This window comes from Typopeltis vanoorti, chromosome 1 (assembly GCF_054136105.1).
Source record: "Typopeltis vanoorti isolate ZY-2024b chromosome 1, IOZ_Tvanoo_1.0, whole genome shotgun sequence".
Classification (NCBI taxonomy): Eukaryota; Metazoa; Arthropoda; class Arachnida; order Uropygi; family Thelyphonidae; genus Typopeltis; species Typopeltis vanoorti.
In genome coordinates, this window is record NC_143549.1 from 113084004 (window position 1) to 113108165 (window position 24162).

The following is a 24162-nucleotide window of genomic DNA, read 5'->3' on the forward strand; positions in this document are numbered from 1 at the left end:
GTAATGTACATGTTAATTATCTTAAGTTTTATCATACATTAAATGCATGTTAGTTATTACAACTGAATTCGTTCATTGTATCATTTTGTCTTTCATTTTTTCCCTAGTGTTATTCAGTTAAAATTGACAATTTCATTTGAAATTGATGGTCACTGTGATAAATTTACATGTATTTTTATGCACATCACCCACTTTCATGCATTTTTTTTTTTCTCCCTCCAACTGTTTTGACTAAATTTTATTATTTAAATTTGCAGAAAAGAATGGAAGCAAGCTACTCACATTGTATGATGAACTGTGTGTGCATGTGGCTCTGAAGTCAAAGGTCATTTTGTCTTATTAAAGGGATTATGGTCAATTTTTATTTTGTCATGTTGTACCATCATTTGTATATTGGTTTAAGCCAATAAGAATACAATTTGGTTGGCTAAATCCCAAATTGGCAGCCCATCCTCGTTCGTTCAGTATCTAGGTATATACCCAAGAGGATGCACCACGAGAAGGTGAGGATTGGACATTAGGTCAGAAGCCCTGGTTAGTTCTCCGCATTCCTTTAAAGGCTATGTGGAGGTCTCCTCTCAGTTATACAGCTTTGACCCTTAAGCACCCCTTGTATTAAATGTAGGAAATTTAATACAGGATATCATTTAGAAAGGTTTTTTTTTTTTTTTTTTTTTTTTCATGCCATTCATGCATACAAGGAAAATAGTGGCCAAGGCTTCCTTGTTCACCAAGTTTAGCATGAGGAATTTTGTACACTGCAGTGTATGTGCTATGTATTCATTGCCAAGAGTGAATGGGTTATGGTACAAAAGCGAGAGTGGAAAGAAAGTGTGTTGTAAATGTTTTGTGTGTAAGTGCAAGAAAAGCAAGCCATGTGTAAAGCAAGAAATTGAAGTGACAAATATTAATAATGAAAGGAAAGATGGCAAAAGTGTTCTGGAGGATGTGGAAGTAGTGAATGATAGTGTGTGAAAGAAGTGGCTGAAAAGTAATGTTGGATGATAAAGTGACAGTAAGGAATGAAATAGTGTGCTTACATGGCCTCCTACACAGGACAAAACAGGAGCTAGAGAGACTGGAGAAATTATTGTTGCGTGGAACAGCAGGTGGGAGAATGAAGGGGGGAAAAATGAATGGAGAAAGTATGAAAATAAAAGGAAAAAAAGAGACAGTATTGTATGGGGATTCAGTGATAAGAGTATACTTAATGCTGCAAAACAAAGTGAAAAAACAAAGAGAAAGTGATAACATTTTTCCCAGGTACAAAAATCAGGAATGTTAGTGACGCTATTGATTTGCAAAAGGGAGAAATGAAAGAGTTAATTGTTTTGGCAGGAACAAATGATTTGAAAGGGGAGAAATATTCAATGAGAGGAGATATGAAAGAATTGTTGACAGCAGCAAAAATGGAAAGTGAGGAGGTAAAGATTGTAAGACTGTTGCCTCAGTGTGATAGGGAACTGAGAATAAGGGCTATGTTGCTTATGTGTCAATTTAGAAGATTGTGCAGGAGGAATGGTGTACAATTTATAGATGTATGGAGTGAATTTGACAAAAGGACTTATATTTGCCTGATGGACTACATTTGAATAGTTTTGGAATTCGATGTTTGGAGAAAGTATAGTTTAGTAAGAGTTTGGAAGTGCAAAACCATGGTAACTATAGTATTAGGGGAGATGCAATCAAGTATTGTCTTTAGGACAATGAGAGGAATACTTGCATCCAGGAGACCTTTTGGTGCAAAATTTTTCTAATCTCTTTCTGGCAAAAGGACAAACTGTGCATTGAGTGTTTAGAATGATTGGAGTACATTCACCAAAATTAGCAGTGCAAGAATTGGAGAAGTATGAAGCCAGGAGATTAGTTTTTTCTGTCAGTGATGATGCAACAGAACCATCAGGAGATAATAATAGTGGAATCAAAATTGGGCAGGAGTTGTGACCAATGGCTTCATCTAGGGACCAGACTTGCTTCCTGTTCACATGCTGCTGTTTGGACAGTTGGATTGAAGAATATCAGCTTTTAAGGAAAGGAAACAGAAAAGTTCAAAATGGTTGGTAGCATCAGGGGGAGCTGTAAAGGTAGCAAATCAATTTGATAGAATGTGATACAGAGATTTTTAGCCAAAGGGGGTATAAATCGGAAGATTCCTAGTTGGACACTCTTTGAGATGGCGTGTGTGTGTGTGTCGGAACAAATGTGCACATAAATCCCACCTTTGAGGTAAAAGGAGCATGTAACAGGGAAAGCTGAGATGAGTATTGCTTTGGGGAGTAGAAATTCAGGTTTTTGTCAGTAAATGTGAGGATTTGGAGATGGAAATTGACATCGTTGAGGTTTGCTATTGATCACATGGGTCATGCATGTTTCCTATGCCGTGATGGAGTTTAAGTTTCCACACTAGCTATTAGTAGAGCTGGAGTTTTGTATTAGTATTCCTTTTTTTAAAAAAAAACTGATTGTCCATGCATTGTCTCTCCTTTGTCATTTTTCTTCCAGCTGTTGCCATAATCTTATACCTTATTCCTACCATGCATAGGTGAAATGTAGCTGGGCTTGTACACATGACATGGCAGAAGTGTCTTCAGACCTGTTATTCATGGCTGTTATGAATGCTAATCTGCTTGTCAGCATATCGCAGGTCATTTTGACTAGGTGTGAGAAAGTTCAGTATGATGGCTTTGTATATTTTATTTTCTGCCTCCATACTGTCTTGGACTGACAAGGAGATGGGGTTTGCAAAGCTTGCTGACAGGCAAATTAACATCAAGACATTGATCACTTAGTACTTTTTTTACAATGTCAATTTTATGCAAGAAAATATTATCAAGCATAATAAGGTGCTGTACATGCACTTTACAAGATTTAGAAACTGTAATGGTGGGGAAGCACAGGAGTCAAAAGAATAGCTGTCTGAGGTCGGTCAGTTTTAATGGCCATTTCATCAACCTGTGCACAATTAGCATGCATCGACTGGCAACAAATATCACACTGATGGCTCTTTTTCTTGTCTGTAATCTCCAGCTTGCAGCTACAGTACTTCTGAGCTTCAGGTGGTCTGTCAGAATTAGTGAGACTTGTAGTACTATGACAAAACAAATTGTTGGTGCTCTGAAAATGCTTGGTATTAAACGAACAAAATATTTAACAAATAAGAAAATAAACAATATATTCATTACTTATTTCTTGTGTTGTGAATTAGTCACTATTAAATAACTCAGCATGTTGAATACTATATCTGCTCCTTCTTTGCACTGATTATATTGCAATGTAATATCTTCTACTCGTTTCTTAGAAGAATCTCAACAGAGCTCTGAATAATGTAAATTGATCACATTATAATAGTTCTGAAAACTATAAAATACAACAGTTAAATTTATTTCTGAATGTATGTAAACAATTATGATCTGCTAAAGTTTATATATACATTGTTTGGAAAGAAGTCAACGGACGCTGCCATGGACAAGTGTCTGTTGTGCATCATGCCATGTAACGAGTCATGTGCTTGTAGCTGGTATAAATTGGAGGAATATGATGCTGTCAAATCAGTACAACTATGTCCAGGTGAAATGCTGTAAGAACAGAGCTGGCAGAGGTAGAAAGAGGCATTGTGATAGGATGTCATGTTGCAGGCCTATCTTTTTGACAAATTGGGCCATCCCAGATCAATACTGAAATGGAAGTGCATGGAATCAACTACCCACAGTTCATGACCCACCATACTCACTGAACGTGACCGTAGGATCATGCAGATTGCAGACAAGAGTATAGAAAAGAACATGCAAATAGATTGTCTGTACGAATGTTAGAAGTATCCGAAACAAAGGAGTAGAGTTTGTTGCCTTGGTCAACATGTCTGGATCTCAGATTGTAGGCATTAGTGAGACCTGGGTCAGAATCAGACATACTAACTGGTATTGAGTGTAAAGGGTACAGCATTTTTAGCAAGGATAGACAGAGGAGAGGAGGGGCATGCTACTATTCATATTGGATGACTTGAATCCAGTTAGTGTTGAGACTTATGATTGTGGTACTAGTAAGAGTATTTCATGTGGCAGTGAATTTGAAGCCATCTGGTGTGAGGTGAAATCTAAGAAGATGAAATGCATAGTGGGGTGTTGTTACAGACCTGATGAAGAAATGCATCACCAAATAGAGACGATGAGTACAAAAAGAGTAATCATAATGGGAGACTTTAATTATCCAAATATTGATGAGAAGAATGAAACTAAATTTATTGAGCTGTAGCAAGACAACTTCCTCAAGCAGCATGTAACAGAAGGAACTCGAGGGGTCGGGGGAATCCCATAGCAGCTCCCTCTATCTGCTTCTAAATTTTGTTCTTCCAACTTTGCCAGAATTGGTGGCAAAAGAAAAGAGATCTAAGATATCAGAAGGAAAAACGTTTTTTAAGAGTGTTAAGGTTTCTTTCTTTCTTGGAAGAACAAAATTTACAAACAGCGAGAACCACTATGGGTTTCCCCTCACCCCCATGCCAATTTTTACATGGAAAATTTTGAAAAACAAGGCAATAGACTCATCCCATCTCAAATCTTAGCCTATCTGGCTAAGATATGTAGATGATATGTTCTCTGGCATCATGGCCCAGACACATTAGACCTCTTCCTCAGTCACTTCAATAGTCTACATCCAAGAATCCAGTTTACGACGGAAAAGGAAAATAACAATAGTTTAACCCTTCCATAGACACCTTAGGTAACCTTTCCTTCACTGTATATAAAAAAAATCTACTTTCCTCCTTTTCTACCACCACCCCCTCTCAGCAATATGGCATTATTAAAACTCTAACCAATAGATCCAATAGATTAAAGATACCAGAAATTATATACTTAGTTGAATCCTTTATCCAAGTGTAAACAAACAAAGCTTGTGCCAGAAGTAGTTTCAGGAATGGGATAACTCATATATAGAAGCTTATGACTTCACATCACTTGCCTTGGTATCCCATAATGCCAAGCACATAGCCTTGCAGACATGTATAATGCTGTGCATTGTGGGAAGGGTAACTACCCAGACTGGTTTCATCCTTTATTGAGGTCTCATCAGTGGGAGCCAGAGGTGATACTAAGGTTGAAGTAATACAGAAGGTCATATTTTCATATACAAGTAGCCAAAAGATCTTCTTCCTATCCAGGTTCTAGGCCAAGTGGCCTGTTCCTGACTCAGTCCATGTTCTTCTTGGTCATCCCCTATTTCTTGTTCCGAGTAGCCAAAAGATGGATGTCACACCTTATTATTAAAATATTCTGGATTAGATATAGTTGTTGGAAGTTTTTCCACTTGGTTATATTTAAGGCAAGTGATATGAAGTCATTAGCTTCTACAAACGAGTTGCCCCAGTCCTGAAAATACTTCAGGCATAAACTTTGTTTGCTTACACTTGGATAAAGGATTAAACTAAGTATATAATTTCTTGGTAATTTTAATTTATAATATAACCAAGTGGAGAAACTTCTAACCAATAGAGCCTATAATCTTTGTTCACTATGCGAGTCACTCGCATGTTTCATTTAGTATTGGGTTGTGTGTGTTTGTGTTACAAGAGTTATTTGTAATCTTTGAAGATGTCTCAGTGACTGAGACAAAATATTGAAAGCATTAAAATTAGTTTTTAATCCTTTCCTAGTGTTGTAAATATTTCGTTAAACCTCCAACATGATGTCCTCTAAACATTTAAGCCTTAACACATGGATATCAGGATTGTGGAATACTGATTTATGAGGACAGATTGAGAAGTTGTAGACTGCAGACACTAGCAAATAGAAGAAAGAGGGGCTATATGATTGAGACTTACAAACTTCTGAAAGGGTCATACAGGATTTCAGTTGATGAAATTTTTCATTCCATAAAATGAAATACTGTCAGAGGGTGGGAAAGGACAAGAGGGCATCCTTGAAAACTGTGTTGCTAAGAAGGGAAGTGTGGGATAGATTTTTCTCTCAGAGTTGTGTGTGTGTGTGTGTGATTGCAATGGATTGCCATTGGATGTTGTGTGTGCAAACAGTGTGAATGAATAAGAGAATAAATATGATGCTATGATAGCTGGTGTGTGTAGTATGTGGCCTCCCTCAATGAGTCCCTGACTTGCTGGAGGCCTCTCATAATGATAATAATATTCACATAACAAAAATTCATGGAGATAGTCTATTAGATGAAAGTGAGTTTCAAAGAAAGTTTGCTTATGGTATTACCCAAACTGCTTTTTTAGTCTTCCTCTTCCTTTGTGTCCATTAGTTGAGCAAGAGTGCTGAACATAGGTGAAGGTGGATATCCAAGCTGGTGTCCTAACCATCTCACTTGACTTTTTTTTTAATTGTTTCTATTAGGATTCTTTGCTGGCTTTCTTCAAGAATGACAGTATTCAGAATGTGATCCTGCCATGTATATCCTAGTATTATTCTAAGCAGTGGTGAGCTATAAGGGGCTTGTGCAAGCCCTTTGTTAATTTTTTCTCAAATTTGCAAGCCTCTTGTTCTTCTTGTTTAATAATCTTGTAGAACTAGAAAATACCACCATGGAATGTATACATGCTACTATAATTGCTATTTTAAATTCATGTGGATTTTCTGATAACTATATAAAATATCATTTCATTGCATTTTGTTCTGATGGAGCTAGTGTAATGTTAGGAAACAAATCAAGTGTTGCAATGAAACTTCTACAAAAATTTCCCAACGTTGTGATTTGGCATTGCACTCATCATTTACACTTAGCATTAAACGATTCGATAAAAAAACATTAAAGAAATAAATCATTTTGAAATATTTATGGATAAATTATATGCTTTTTATCATCAATCACCAATAAATCAACGAGAATTAAATACGATTGCAAAAGACCTTGGTATCGAAATTTTAAAGATCAGCCGTATATTTGGACCATGATGGGCAGTTTGCAGTTTACGAACAGCTCTTGCTTCGTGGAGAAATTACCCAGCATTATGCAAGCATTTTGCATCGAACGATAAATATAAAGGCTTTTTAAACCGACTTCTCAATTTGGAATTTTTAAAAGATCTAGCCTTAATGATTGATATCCTACAGGAATTTATCATATCTGTCAGAAGCTCTACAAAGTCACAATATAAGTATTATAAGGGGTAAGTTACAGTAGTTTTTTTGCTCGATGATGCGAGCCCTTTGTTAAAATTTCCATAGCTCACCACTGGTTTTAAGGTTTGTTGTTCCAAAGCTACTGATGATATTAACTGCTTGCTGAGAAGTGATATTCCATGTCTGGATAAATATGTAAACATGGCTTGGTTTTGTACAACCAAATTTTTGTATTTGTAGCGATTAGATTGGATTTCTATTAGTTAGACTCTTATGGAATTGAAGAGCTTTGTGATTTCTTTTTGCAATATGTGATTTCTTTTTGCAATATCTTGGTTTTCCTATCGATATAGGAAAACCAAGATCATCATCATCAAATTCCTGCCATGTACCCTCAAGGGGTGTACAGGATATGACAGTACTACATGAAAAAATTACATCATTACTAACTTCCTATCTACAATTTTCCTCCAAATCAGTCTGTTACTTGTCAAGACTCCAACATTATCAGATCTTATATTTATATCGTCTAAGGCACTTTGTACCGTATCAATCCACCTATATCTTGGTCTTCCTCTGGGTCGTTTTCCTGCCAACCTGGCAGAGAACACTTGTTTTGCTAATCTTTCCTCTCCCATTCTATTTAAGTGACCATACCATCTGAGATTAGCTCTGCTAACGCATTCCTGGATGCTGACAATGTCAAGTTCTTTCCTAATATCCTCATTTTTAATATGATATTGCCATTGATGCCATCTGTTCACGCCTCTAATCTTTCTCAGGACTCTCATATCTGTGGTCTCTAGTCTTTGGTCAAGTGTTTTACTTCTGACCCAGCTCTCAGATCCATAAGTTAAAATTGGTTTGAACACAGTCTTGTATACAGCTAATTTAGTGTTCCGACTAATTTCTTTCTTATTCCATATGAATTTATTCAGTTGACTTCCCATGATACCAGCTTTGCTGATTCTGTTGTCTATTTCTATATTTAGTTTACCATCTTCAGTAAAAATTGTGCCTAAGTAGCTGAAATGTTTTACTTGTTCCACAGGTTCTCCATTCACAACACAGTTGACATTTTCAATGATTCTGCCTATTTTCATTGTCTTTGTCTTTTTATTGCTGACCTTCATACCATATCTATTACAACAGCTATTCAATTTAGTCAGAGAATCTTGCAGACTTGTAGCGGATTTATTTAGAAGTATAACATCATCTGCATAAAGCAAAGAGCTGACATTAACATCTCCAATTTTGATATCAGGTTTAATACCACTTTCCTTCATAATGTGATCCATATAGATAATGAATAATAGTGCGGATAATGTACATCCTTGTCTCACACCAGATTTAACATTAAACCATCTTCCTGTACTTCCTTCAATTCTAACTGCTGATTCACAACTCAAATAAAGACTAAGTACTGCTTGATATAATGCCCCATTGACACCATATAACTGCAGCGTATTGAATAGCTTCTCTCTTGGCACCTTGTCATATGCCTTTTCCAAATCGACAAAACTTAAATACAGATCTTTGTTATATTCCCATGCTTTCTCGACTATTTGTCGTAAAGTGAAGATCTGATCCTGACAGCCTCTATTTGGCCTGAATCCAGCTTGTTCTTCACCAAGCTTTTCTTCCACAATTCTTCTCAACCGTTTCTCAAGTATACTTGCATAGATCTTACCAGGAACACTCAGTAGGGAAATACCTCTGTAATTCTCACATTCAGTTTTATTTCCCTTTTTATATATGGGTACTATGAGAGCTCTACTCCAATCATCGGGAATTCGTCCCTCTGTCCAGGCTTTCTGAACTATGCAGTGTAAGACTCTTATATCACCATACTTCAGCATTTCTGGTCGAATATCATCTACTCCTGCTGCCTTTCCACATTTCAAGCCTTTGATGGCTTTTTCTACTTCAAGTATGGATATCTATTCCTGACTGCATGCCTGGTCAGTGTTTTTTATCACTGCTGTCATCACTGCTTGTTTCATTTAGCAGTTTTTCAAAGTAATTACTCCATACTTCAAGGATATCTTTTTCTCCTGTTTTCATTTCACCTTTATCATCTCTAATTCCTTTTACAGCACTCTTTCCTCCATTCCTAAGCTTCTTCAACAACCTCCAGAATATTTTGCCACCTTCTTGATATTTATTTTCTATATTCTTGCCAAAGTCCTCCCATGACTTTTGTTTAGCTAGTTTTACACACTGTTTAGCTTTCTTACATTTGTCTCTGTATTCTGTAAGAGTAAAAGCTGACTTATTTGCCAGGAACTTTTGATATGCTTTCTTCTTTTCCTTCACTGCCTCTTTAACTTCCTGTGTCCACCAGGGAGTTCTGATTTTTTTATCTTTGCACACAACCTCACCACATGCCTCTCTGGCAGAATCAATCAATGTTTCCTTCAGAGTTTGCCACTGAATCTCCAAGGTTTGATTCCTGTTCTCAAACTCTTTCATTTTCTTTTCAATAATATTTCTGTATTTTAGTCTACAGTTTACATCTGAGAGCTGCTCAACTTTTATTCGCTTTAAAACTTTCTTACATGTTATTCTTTTCAATATGAAATTCAATTTTATCCTGCTCAAGACTAAATAGTGATCACTTCCAATTTCAAATCCTCTGTACACTCTGGTGTCCTGCACCAGGGAGAAAACATCACTATCAACAATAACATAGTCAATGAGACTTCTTATTCCTAGCCTCTTCTCTCCATGTGAATTTGTGCACATTTTTATGTTGGAACATGGTGTTAGTAATAACCAGTCCATGTCCTGAGCAGAAATCCAACAGATATTTGCCATTATTATTAGCTTTGCTCTTTTCTCCAAATTTTTCCAAAATATTTTTGTATGTCTCACAATCATTTCCTACTCTACTATTTAGATCCCCAACAAGGACCAACTTTTCCTTTTTCATTGTGTCAGTTGCTTTTTCTAAAGCCTCAAAAAATTCCTCCACTTCTACCTTAGTAGAACCTTCTGTGGGACCATAGGCACAAATAAGTCTCATTGTCCAGTTCCCCATTCTCATATTTGCCCACATTACTCTACTTGAGACTGACTGCCATTCAAGAAGATTAGCCTCGTATTTTGTGTTGAATACTATGGCTACTCCTTCTTTTCCTTGATTGTTATTGCCTGAATATAACATTTTGTATTTATTGCTCAGAAAGATCTCACCAGTTTTGGTCTTTTTTGTTTCAGTCACCCCTATTATGTCGATCTGGTACTTATCTAATTCCTCAGCTAGCTCCATTTCTTTGCCATTCAGGCTTCTTACATTGATAGTACCGATCTTTAACTCTGGTGATGTTGAGTTGGGGTTTGTTTTCAGATTTGTTCCAGTAGCTGACTTTTCGCTGTTCGCCCTGGTTCCCTGGCGAAAACAACGGGGGCCTTGTTTAACCGGGCGACGCCCCAGCTGGCATGAAATTTTGTCATGTTGTTCCATCATTTTTTATTTTGGTTTAACCAATAAGAATACAATTTGGTCGGCTAAATCCCAAATTGCCAGCCCATCCTCGTTCATTCAGTATCCAAGTAGATACCCAACAGGGTGCACCACGAGAAGGTGAGGATTGGACATTAGGTCAGAAGCCCTGGTCGGTTCTCCGCATTCCTTTAAAGGCTATGTGGTGGTCTCCTCTCAGTTATACAGCTTTGACCCTTAAGCATCCCGAAAACCAAGATAGGTACTGAAAATCATTTCTTTCTATTCTGTTTTTTAGGACTTGAGTTTTATTGCTATTGACTGCCAACCTAATCAGTGCTACATTTTTACATAAATTATCTAAATGATTTTGGGCATTCTGAATGTTAGTCAGTCAGTACATCTGCAAAAGAGAGACTGTTTATGTGGGTTTGTTCTGCTGAATCATCAAGACTTATTGCATACCCATTCTGTGAGTCTGAATGCTATCAAGGGTAATGATAAAAAAGGATATTTACCAGAGTCCCTGAAGAACTCCATTCGACATGGGAAAGCTCAGTCATCTCTCTCTCTCTCTGTTAACCATTCCTCTTGCATGATAATTCTGACATGGTTCTGCTATTGCTTCTTTAATTATTTTCAGGGATATGCCAGTACTGTAATAACTGAGAATTTGAACATCCTTTGTCTGTTAATTTTATCCAGTGTTCACTGTCATTATTATTATGTTATGTGACATCTTCAGGAACTCATTTCAAGAGGGTTTCTCTAATCTACATCTCTCACAATGCTATCTCGCATGATTCGTGTAATGTCAGAAACTTGCAGAGCGAAGGCAACAATTCATAGTGCAGATCCCTTAATTTTTCTATTGCCAAAACACCTTTGTGGGCAGGTGCATTGTCCTAATGAAAGATGATTTTTTTATTTTGCAAACCAGTTCTTTTCTCATGAATTTTTCATCTAGTCTGGTTAAAAGACTGTTTTTTATGTGGGTTTGTTCTATGAAATTTAAGATTAAGAGATCTCTTGATCCTTCTAGCAACAACTTTCTAAATCAGTGTATGTGTTCAACAGTGCTTCAGTTTTTCAAGAAACCTGCTTGACTTTTGAGTAGAATAGGTGTCATATAGTTCAGTTCAATTTAGAAGACATCCTGTTATAGATTTTTAGTGTGGTAGGAAGTCATGTGATTCCTATAATTTTCTGGATTCTTTAGATTGCCTTTTCTGGCGGGGGGGGATTGGTATTGGTATTATTAGACCTCCTCTCCGCTGTGATGGTGTAGCTAGAACTGTATTACAGATATTTAACAGTTGTTTCCAAACCTCCATGTTTAATAGTCTCTGCTGTTACCATCCAACTCAGGTGTTTTCTCATTCTTTTGGATTTTTAGTGGAATTTCAAATTGATGTAGAAGAGATGTTACATATGGTTTGGTTTGGTTTAGAAGCATCTTGTTGCACTGTAAAATTGCTACACATAATCAGTTCTTTTTGGATTATTATTTCTGGCAAAGCACTTGTAGTGAAGTTCACTGAGTTATTCAATTAGTTTTTCAAAGTGGTTCTTCCACACTAAGAATTCTTCATTTTTGTCTTCAAGTATCTTGCCATTTTTAGCTTTTATTCTTAGTTTTTTGGGGGCTTCCTTTCCTTTGTGCATAAGAAATTAGCTATCTGGTACATTTCTCTAGTTTTATGGGTATTTTGATATAGTTCTAATTTTTGATTGATAGCCTGGATATGGTTTTCCTTGTCATTTTGAAAGGCCACTTACACTTGATCATTTAGTTCTTTTAGTTGAGTGTGTGTAGATTTTACATCCTCTGATTCCTGTATTGATGTTTATTGTCATTGTGTTTCTTTATCAGTTCTTAAGTAGTTTGTGTTATCCATTTCCTCTGAGAAGATGAAGAACACTTGGTGACCAAAGTTTTTACTGGATGAATTGTACAATATGAGTCAAGTTCTAGGATGGTTCATCGAGCATTGGTTTGTTAGTTCCCTCCATTAGTTTGTTTTTAGTGCTTCTTTATACTGAATTTGTATGGTAAGAAGAGTTAGGTCATTCCAGTGATACTTATTTGTGATTCTTGTTTTAGATTTAAAAGTGCTGAGACAGTTTTTTATGTGCACTTACTATTCTGTGATCAGAGCTCAGCTCTACACTGTTGTAAGTGCTGCAATTTTGAGCTGATCTCACCCACTTTCCATTGATTAATTATTATTATAATTATTGTTTGACACCTCCAGGGAGTCCAAAGACTCATCGAGGGAGGGCACCTGTTCTACAAGTCTGTCTTCACCACTCAATTCATCAACTGACCGCAACTATACCAATGCCATCTACTGCCAACACCACTACTAGTATTTCCAGAGCCAATCACAAACATCCATCGAGATTCGAACCCGCAGCCTTTTGGCTGGGGAGTGGATACACTAACTACTCGGCCAGCCAGGCCGGCAATATGATCAGTTTATGTGGAAATTTGTCTTTAGATTGACAAGGTTAGGGTGGGGGTAACGACCCGACCTCGTAGTGAGTTATGAAACCCAAAAATAGGCCCTGCATGGGGCTGTAGTGCCGAAGAAGAAGATTGACAAGGTTATGTGTTGTATAGTTTGGCTAGAAGATAACTAGAAGATTCCTGAAATATCTGATCATACTTGTGCATCCATCTATGATGTGCACATTGTGTTGGAACAAGTGTAGAGAAAGTCTGAGAGTTGACTGTAGAAAGCATTCTTGGAGTTTTCATCTGAAGTCTCAGTGGCTGCATAGGTACTGGCTATTTCTGCTTTTGTGTTAGAGTTTAAATTGATTGCCATTATTCTCTCAGAGACTTTGAAAATAGATGAGATGTGACTGTAGATCCTGTTGTATACATGAAAGACCATTTTTTGCAATTTGATGTGACTTCATTCCATTCGAAATCTGAACTGTTTCTTTCTTCAATAATGTTTGAATAGTTGAGTCTACAGTTTACCTGCAAAAAACTGATCAACTTTAATTTTTAAAACTTTACATCCTGTTCTTTTCAATGTGATATTCAGTTTTATTCTATTTAAAACTAAGTGATAATCACTTCCAATTTCAAACCCTCTTTATACTCTTGTTCTGAACTAGCATGAAGATATCACTATCAACAATGATTTGTCAATGAGGCTTTTCTTGTGTACATCTTTATATTGGTTAAAAGTTTATTTTTCACTTGGTTAGACTATAATAAATTTAGTTTAATCCTTTATCCAAGTGTGAGCAAACAAAGTTTGCACCTGAAAATATCTTCAGGACTGAGGTAAGGTAGTACAACACTGGGAAACTCAGAGCAAAGGTGGACCAAGCTAACATCATTCCTATCTCAGTATCTCTCATAATGCAAAACATATCTCCTTATGGATATGTATAATGTTATGCATTAAGGGACGGGCCACTATCCACACCAGTTTCTACCTTTATTGCGGTCTCATCAGTGGGAGCCAGACCCAGAAGTGGAGATACCAAGGCAGAAGCAATGGCGAGGTCATATTTACCTATAGAAGTTGCCAAAAGGTGTGCCACCTTATTATTAAATTACTCTGGATTTAGAGAAAGATGTTAAAAGTTTATTTTTCACTTGATTCACCTTTGCTCCGAGTTGCCCAGTGTTGTACTACCTTACCTCAGTCCTGAAGATATTTTCAGGTGCAAACTTTGCTTGCTCACACTTGGATAAAGGATTAAACTAAATTTATTATATCTTTTTGTTGGAACATGGTATTAGTAAGGACTAGTCCATATCTTGAGCAGAAATCCAGCTGATACTTACTATTATTATTAGTTTACCCTTTTTGTAAAAGAAGGACCACTTTTCTATTTTCTTTATGCTCTAATGACTGAAAAAATTCCTCCACTTTTTCCTTAGGAGAACTTTCTGTGAAACCATAAGCACAAATAAGTTTCATTGTCAATTTCCCTATTTCGAAGTTTTCCCATGTAACACTTGACTGAAAATGCCTTTTAATCAAGAGTTTTATCTTCATGTTTATTGTCGAATGCTATCACTACATCTTCTTTTTCTTGGTTGTTATAGCTCAAATATAACATCCTGTATACTTATTTAGCAAGATTGCTCCTGTTTTTGTCTTCTTTGTATCAATGATGTACATATTAGTCTTCTGGAACAAAGTACATAGACATAATTGGCATTACTTTGATTTACTAATGACTTCTTTCTTAAACTGCCTTCTTAGTTTGTTATACCTGCAACAAGACATGCACTACTTTGTCTTTTGGCTGAGTTAATTGCTGTGTCAATGACTTTAGTTTCCATGATTTACTAATAGTATATGACTGGCCAGACAGAACAATAGAATGGAAGCACTGTAACTTTGGTCATTCCATTCTTGTTTCATGAAACTAGAATATTCCTTTTGTGTTTCATGTGATGAAATACTCATCATGAAATATAAGTGTTTTAGATTAGGTACTTTACATAATTTTCATGTATTGTAAGTTCATCCAGATCTCTAGCTGTGGTAAGTAGTGGACAGGTTCATACTACTGTCTTGCAGAATAAATATATTATCTGATTAATCCAACCACTCATTGTCCTGAGATCTTAGGTTAGATAACAAATGAATGATTGCATTGTATAGACTAATCAGTGATTTTCTTATTGATGAGAAATACAAGTGAAATATCTGTATCTGTTTTATTATAAATTTAGAATTAATATAAATCATATGATATTCTTAATACCATCAGTATAACTTCTAGAATAATACTTTTTCTGCTAATAAATCAAAAAATGTGAATGTGAAAAAAAAAAATCAGTGTCAGATACAGGGTGACTGCAGCTCTAAACATGTGATCATTTCACTTTTAGAGTAATGAAATAGTTATGTTTATATTAATATCCAGTGAATTTGTGATGCAAAATATACATTTCCTTCACTTTCCAGGCCTTGGCTTAAATTCTATAAGTGAATATTCAGCATTCTGGGAACAGACTCGAACTTTGTATGCACCATTTGAATGTACTATGACCATGAAAAGTGGTAATGCTGATGTATATCAGAATGAAATTCCTGGAGGTCAGTATACTAATTTGCAGTTTCAAGCATTCAGTCTTGGTCTTGGAGAACATTTTGAGACAATTAAGAAAAGATATTCAGAAGCAAATCGGTTACTGGGAGATATCATTAAGGTATGTCATACTGTATTAATTGTAACATTATATGTTAGATAAGTTTTCTTTTCATTGTGGTTATTTCTGTAGTGTTTTTCCTGAACACATTTTAAAATCGAGTCCATTTCTGGTCTCAATCTGGGGTATATCTACTACTCTGTAGCAGGAGAGATTATTATATTTATTTTAATCCTGTCAACTGCGCCATTGTAAAATGAAAGGAGATTTTTTAATTAATATTAATCCTGTCGGCTGTGCCATCGTATAAAGAAGAGGATTTTTAAATTATTTGATCTCTTTATTTCTAAACAATTACTTTTAATTTTTGAGTGCTTTTATTATATTTATTTATTGCACAAGGGTTCACTCCGATTGGTGCAATGACCTCTTTTTTACTATTGCTTTCAAATCCAAAAAATCACCGACTCAAGACCAATATACAAATTAAACACATTTAATAAAACACAAACACTTAATATATATATGCACTTCAAACAATATTACGTAACTAACTACAAATTTAATTGGATCCAAGGCCTTTTAAAATAAACTTTCACTTAAGACTAGACTAAACACTGTTTTCACAATGACAAAATGTTTATAGCCAGTTTCTTTCTTGGTCAAGGCCCTTTTCCGAAGATATATGACTTTATTCTTCATTTTCACAGGATCCTTTCTCATCACTCATGTAGCACACATTAATTCTTCCTTAAGACAGATGAAAGGTAATCAGCGTTTCCTCAAAACTTCCTTTAGAATGTAAATAGCAATTTCTTCTTTTATTCACTAATGCTTATTGACAGTCTTAGCTCTTCCACTTTAAAAACTCACAGTTCTATGATTCCTTTTTCGGAATCTACTAACTTTCCGATTAGCGTTTCCTCGAATATTCCTTTTAAAACATCTATAGCAATATTTTCTTTTATTTATCAATACTTATTCCACTTTGAAACTTCATAGTTCCACGATTCCTTTTTCGAAATATCGAAATATACTATTAATTTTCTTCCAACTGTCACATAGAAAAATTCAATTTCTACTGAATCTAAATATCTGCCAGCCTGTGTTCTAATTTCCTCCCGAACGCTCTCTTGTTTTCTCTCAATACCGAACACTGTCCTTCTCAGCTGTCAATCACACATCAAATTTCTCGGCGAGCATGCGCACTCCATGAAACTGGCAAGCAAGAAGCTAGCTATAATGGCTGACACATTGTCTCCATTAGCGACAAGAGAATGTCTTCATAAAACACAACTTTTGATATTTTAAACTACAATAAAATTGTTTAACGTAACACAACTATTAAAATCCGGTAAGTACATAAATTTTTTAACTTCTTTACATTTCATTTTGACAAAACAATTTCAATAACGGGCACATCACAAGTGCCAACAATGCGTGTTATGAAACCAAAACTAATAAACCTGCTAACATAAACAATATGTAAAATATTCAGAATTTTAAATTATGATTATTTTTACACTAGTGTTTTTCCTGAACACATTTTAAAATGAAGTCCATTTCTGGTTTCTCAATCTGGGGTATATCTACTTCTCTGTAGCATCAGCATGACACTCTTGCTCATTGTCTACTTCCTTTGAATGATAGTTGATAGTTTCCTTTCTGATAAGTTTAGCTACACATGTATGAGTCAACTTCTCATTAACATATTTAAATAAGTAATTTATTCAAAATAGAATGAGCTGCATGTTGTTAAATCACCAACAGTATTATGCTTTCACTGAAGGAAAGGTTAATCATACCAGTGTAAAATAAATTGCATATGTATAACTTATAATATCATACTCAACTGATCATCAGATAGATGTAGTATCTAGTTGGTTTCTTAAGACCTTGTGTTTCTATAAACTATTATTCTTGGTTCTAATAGTAAAAAAAACAAACCTTTAATGATATGTTATTCAAATCAAACTTTCCCATATTTTTGATAAGTCTAGGCAGTCATTCCGATTCAAGTTAGGGTGGTGAAGTATGGGCTCAGTACTCTCCTTAAATAAGCATTCAAATTTGTACCAACATATATGTAGAAAGGCGTGTTTTAGACCAAAGAACATTGTGATCTGCCTCTGTTCCATGTTGAGCTAATCCAGACTTATCAGATTATGTGGAAAATATATGATTAATGTTCTTGTATTCTTTTTTCTATTGAGCTTCCAGTTTCTCTGAATAGGAAAGATGACAGTCATATGGAACTGGTATACACCTGGAAGAAACATAGGAGAGTGTTTATCTTTTGAAGAGGGGAAATATGTTGAAAGTTTATTAATAGGATTAAAAGTCTCTACTAAATCATATTTCTTCAGAATTCTTGAAATCGGTTCTGAAATGCCGGAGATGCATGGGATTGGAACTCGACATATTGATTCCTTGTTATTTGGGTGGGGGTGCTTAAGGGTCAAAGCTGTATAACTGAGAGGAGACCTCCACATAGCCTTTAAAGGAATGCAGAGAACCGACCAGAGCTTCTGACCTAATGTCCAATCCTCACCTTCTCGTGGTGCACCCTGTTGGGTATCTCCCTGGATACTGAACGAACGAGGATGGGCTGGCAATTTGGGATTTAGCCGACCAAATTGTATTCTTATTGGTTAAACCAAAATAAAAAATGATGGTACAATATGACAAAATTTCATGCCGGCTGGGGCATCGCCTGGTCAAACAGGGCCCCGTTGTTTTCGCCAGGGAACCAGGGCGAACAGCGAAAAGTCAGCTACTGGAACAAATCTGAAAACAAACCCCAATTCAACATCACCAGAGTTAAAGATCGTTACTATCAACGTAAGAAGCCTGAATGGCAAAGAAATGGAGCTAGCTGAGGAATTAGATAAGTACCAGATCGACATAATACGGGTGACTGAAACAAAAAAGACCAAAACTGGTGAGATCTTTCTGAGCAATAAATACAAAATGTTATATTCAGACAATGACAATCAAGGAAAAGAATGCATAGCCATAGTATTCAACACAAAATACGAGGCTAATCTTCTTGAATGGCAGTCAGTCTCAAGTAGAGTAATGTGGGCAAATATGAGAATGGGGAACTGGACAATGAGACTTATTTGTGCCTATGGTCCCACAGAAAGTTCTACTAAAGTAGAAGTGGAGGAATTTTTTGAGGATTTAGAAAAAGCAACTGACACAATGAAAAAGGAAAAATTCGTCCTTGTTGGGGATCTAAATAGCAGAGTAGGAAATGATTGTGAGACATACAAAAATATTTTGGGAAAATTTGGAGAAAAGAGCAACGCTAATAATAATGGCAAATATCTGTTGGATTTCTGCTCAGGACATGGACTAGTTATTACTAACACCATGTTCAAACATAAAAATGTGCACAAATTCACATGGAGAGAAGAGGCTAGGAATAAGAAAAGTCTCATTGACTATGTTATTGTTGATAGTGATGTTTTCTCCCTGGTGCAGGACACCAGAGTGTACAGAGGATTTGAAATTGGAAGTGATCACTATTTAGTCTTGAGCAGGATAAAATTGAATTTCATGTTGAAAAGAATAACATGTAAGAAAGTTTTAAAGAGAATAAAAGTTGAGCAGCTCTCAGATGTGAACTGTAGACTAAAATACACAAAGATTATTGAAGAAAAAATGAAAGAGTTTGAGAACAGGAATCAAACCTTGGAGATTTGGTGGCAAACTCTGAAGAAAGCATTGATTGATTCTGCCAGAGAGGCATGTGGTGAGGTTGTCTGCAAGGATAAAAAAATCAGAACTCCCTGGTGGACACAGGAAGTTAAAGAGGCAGTGAAGGAAAAGAAGAAAGCATATCAAAAGTTCCTGTCAAATAAGTCAGCTTGTGCTCTTAGACAATACAGAGACAAATGCAAGAATGCTAAACACTGTGTAAAACTAGCTAAACAAAAGTCATGGGAGGACTTTGGCAAGAATATAGAAAATAAATATCAAGAAGGTGGCAAAATATTCTGGCAGTTGTTGAAGAATCTTAGGAATGGAGGAAAGAGTGCTGTAAAAGGAGTTAGAGATGATAAAGGTGATATGAAAACGGTAGAGTAAGATATCCTTGAAGTATGGAGTAATTACTTTGAAAAACTGCTAAATGAAACAAGCAGTGATGACAGCAGCGTGGTAAAAAAACACTGACCAGGCATGCAGTCAGGAATAAATATCTATACTCGAAGTAGAAAAAGCAATCAAAAGCTTGAAATGTGGAAAGGCAGCAGGAGTGGATGATATTCGACCAGAAATGCTGAAGTATGGTGGTATAAGAGTCTTACAGTGGCTGCACTGCATAGTTCAGAAAGCCTGGACATAGGGACGAATTCCCAATGATTGGAGTAGAGCTCTCATAGTACCCATATATAAAAAGGGAAATAAAACTGAATGTGAGAATTACAGCGGTATTTCCCTACTGAGCGTTCCTGGCAAGATCTATGCAAGTATACTTGAGAAACGGTTGAGAAGAATTGTGGAAGAAAAGCTTGGTGAAGAACAAGCTGGATTCAGGTCAAATAGAGGCTACCAGAATCAGATCTTCACTTTTCGACAAATAGTGGAGAAATCATGGGAATATAACAAAGATCTGTATTTAAGTTTTGTCGATTTGGAAAAGGCATATGACAAGGTGCCAAGAGAGAAACTATTCAATACGCTGCAGTTATGTGGTCTCAATGGGGCATTATATCAAGGAATACTTAGTCTTTATTTGAGTTGTAAGTCAGCAGTTAGAATTGAAGGAAGTACAGGAAGATGGTTTAATGTTAAATCTGGTGTGAGACAAGGATGTACATTATCCCCTCTGTTATTCATTATCTATATGGATGACATTATGAAGGAAAGTGGTATTAAACATGATATCAAAATTGGAGATGTTAATGTCAGCTCTTTGCTTTATGCAGATGATGTTATACTTCTAAATAAATCCGCTACAAGTCTGCAAGATTTTGTGACTAAATTGAATATCTGTTGTAATAGATGTGGTATGAAGGTCATGATGTAATTTTTTTTCATGTAGTACTATCATATCCTGTACACCCCTTGAGGGTACATGGCAGGAATTTGATGATGATGTTATTTGGGTTAGGTTGTAGGAGTCAAACAGATGTTGAGTAGTCCTTTTGGAGAAGCCATTTAATTTCATATGTTGTTTGATAGTTGAGAATTCTTCCTGTAAATGATGGGAAGTTAAACAATTAGTCTTAGCTCGTCAAATTAAACACTTTATGATTCCTGTCTTTTGAAAAGGATGATATGCAGATTGTTGAAGAACCGATTTCAAGAATTCTGAAGAAATATGACTTAGCAGTGACTTTTATTCCTATTAATAAACTCTCAACATATTTCCTGTCTTCTAAAGATAAACACTCTCCTATGTCTCTTCCAGGGGTATACCAAGTTCCATGTGACTGTCATCTTTCCTACTTTGGACAAACTGGACGCTCAATAGAAAAAAGAATACAAGAACGTTAATCATATATTTTTCACAAAAAACGTGATAAGTCTGGATTAGCTGAACATGGAATAGAGGCAGACCAGAACATTCTTTGGTCTGAAACATGCCTTACATAAATGTTGGTACAAATTTGAGCACCTATTTAAAGAAAGCGCTGAGGCCATGCCTGTGTTTGTGTGTGGTGATTAACACTAGTATGATTAACCTTTTCTTCAGAGAAAGCATAATGCTATTGGTGATTTAACATCATGCTGCTTGTTCTATTTTGAATAAATCAGTTGTTTGCATTCTACCTTGTAATAACTTTTTTAAATCACTGACATTGGTCTGTTAATTTCTGACTGAAATATATGACAGTATATTTAATTAATAATACAATTTTGCATTGCCAAACTGAAGCCTTTTGGCTCTTTTTAGTAAAAACCTTTACCTTGTGTTTTCACGTATATATTGTATAAATTTCTTGATTGGAATGCAATTTCAAGTAGCTATGTGGACAAACTTCTAAATGAGGATGTGGACAATGAAACTTATTTGTGCCTATGGTCCCAAGAAGGTTCTCCTAAGAAAGAAGTGGAAGAATTTTTTGAGTCACTTGAGCAGGCAGGCAGCTGACCTAAACAAAATGGAATGAGTGCGCCTTGTTGGAGATGTAAACATCAGAGTAGGAAGTTAATCCCATCAGGCATATAGAAATGATTTGTGAAAATTTGAAGAAAAGGGCAAAACTAATAATAATGGTAAGTATCTGCTGAATTTCTGCTCAAGATATAGACTAGTGATTACTAACACCATGTTCCAACATAAAGATGTGCACAAGTTCACATGAAGAGAAGACACAGGAAATAAGAAAAGGCTCAGTGACTGTTAATTTTTAGTGATAACTTCAGGATTCAGGCTGGTTCAGGATACAAGAGTATATAGAGGATTTAAAATTGGAAGTGACCATTACTTGAAACTGAATATCACATTGAAAATAACTGTATGTATAAAACTTAAAAAAAAAAAAAAAAAAAAAACTAAAATTGAGCAGCTTTTTTCAGATAAATTGTAGATTCACTATACAAACATTACTGAAGAAAGAATGAAACAGTTCAAAAACAATAACGAAACCTTGGAGTCTCAGTGGCCAAGTCTGAAGAAAACATTGATTAATTCAGATAGCAAGGCATGTGATGAAGTTGTCTGCAAGGACAGAAAAATAAGAATGCCATGGTGGACATAAGAAGTTAAAGAAGCAGTCCTGGAAAAGAAGAAAGCATACTGAAAATTCTTAGCTAATTGGATTGTATTTCAAGAGGAATACAATCTGAAGTGTGTATCAATACTTCAGGCACAAAAATCCATCAAAGACTTGAAATGTGTGTAGCTGGAGTAGATGATATTCAACCAAAATTGCTCAAATATGGAGGTATAAAAGTTTTGCATAATTCAGAGGGCCTAGTCAGAAGATCGAATTCCAGCTGATTAGAGTAGAGCTCTCATAGTACCCATCTATAAAAAAATAAAAAAAAAGAAAAGAATAAAGCTGAATATGAGAATTACAGAAGAATTTCTTTATTAAGTGTTCCAGATAAGATTCATGCCAGCATACTTGAAAAGAGGCTGAGAAAAATTATAGAAGAGAAACTGGAAGAACAAGCTGGATTCACACCAAATTGAGATCGTTGTGATCAGATTTTCACTTTAAAACAAATATTTGAGAAATCATGGAAACATGACAAGGATCTGTACTTAAGTTTCATAGATCTGGAAAAGGCATATGACAGAGTTCCCAGAGAAAATCTTTTGAAAATCTTTAGCCAATCTGGTTGGCTGAGTGATTAGTGTATCTGCTCTCCATCCAAAAGGCTGTGGGTTTGAATCCGCTGTGAATATATGTGATTGGCTGTGAAAATACTACTACACCAATGCATCTACTGGTGAACAGTAGATGGCATTGGTGTAGATGATGTGGTTCGCTATAGTTGGTGGAGATGGTGAGCTGTAGAGTGGGTGTCTTCCCTCGATGAGTCTTTGGACTTCTTGGAGGTGTCACATAATAATAATAATAATAAAATGCTACAATTATATGAGGTAAATGGAACATTATACAGGGCAATACATAGTTGTAAATCAGCAGTTAGAAATGAAGGAAATACAGGAAGATGGTTTGATATGAAATCAGGTGTAAGACAATGATGCACATCATCTCTACTCTCATTCATGATTTGTATGAATCATGTTATGAAAGAAAGTGGCATTAAACCTGATCTTAATATTGAAGATATCAGATTGCAGATGATGATGTTGTACTCCTAAATACATCCAGTTAAAGTCTTCAGGATTCACTAAGTAAATTGAATAACAACTGTAACAAATTTGGTATGAAAATTAGCAATAAAAAGACCAAAATAAAATAGGCAGGAATATAAGCTCAGTCATTCTTAATGTGAACTTATACAGCAAGTAAAATATTTCAGCTATTTAGGTAAAGTTTTTAGTGAAGATGGCAAATTAAATCTAGAAATAGACAACAGAGTAAGCAAACTAGTATAGTGAGAGCCAGTTGAATAAATTTATATGGAATAAGAGAAAAATTAGCCGAAATACTAAAGTAGCAGTATACAAGACAGTGTTCAAATCAGTTTTAAGTTATTTATCTAAGAGTTCGTTTAGAAATAAAGCAATTGATCGATGCTTGGAGGCCACAGATATGAGATTCTGAGAAAAGTTACGGGAGTGAATGGATTGCAGAATCTTATTAAAAATGAAGATATTCGGAAGAAACTGGACATCACCAACATTCAAGAATGTGTGAGCAGTGTTAATCTAAGGTTGTATGGTCACTTTAAAACAGAATGGGAGAGGAAATGTTAGCAAAATAATTGTTGGTGCCTACGTGGCAGTTAAAAGACCCAGAGGAAGACCAAGGTGTTTGTGGATTGATTCAGGACACCTTGGAGGAATGAAATGTTTGATATAATAATAATATTGGAGTGATTACAAGTAATAGACTATGTTGAATTTTTTCTTGACAGTT

General features: G+C 35.7%; 1 protein-coding gene across 2 annotated transcripts in view; it reads left to right on the forward strand.

Annotated features, from left to right (window-relative positions):
• The window catches only part of PCB (Pyruvate carboxylase), a 553291-nt gene that overhangs the window by 461894 nt on the left and 67235 nt on the right, over positions 1 to 24162 (forward strand). For both annotated transcript variants that reach the window (XM_090392830.1, XM_090392839.1), the window contains one exon: positions 15468 to 15712. In XM_090392830.1, the coding sequence (XP_090248956.1) occupies positions 15468 to 15712 (245 nt within the window). The remainder of the gene's footprint in view (positions 1 to 15467; positions 15713 to 24162) is intronic.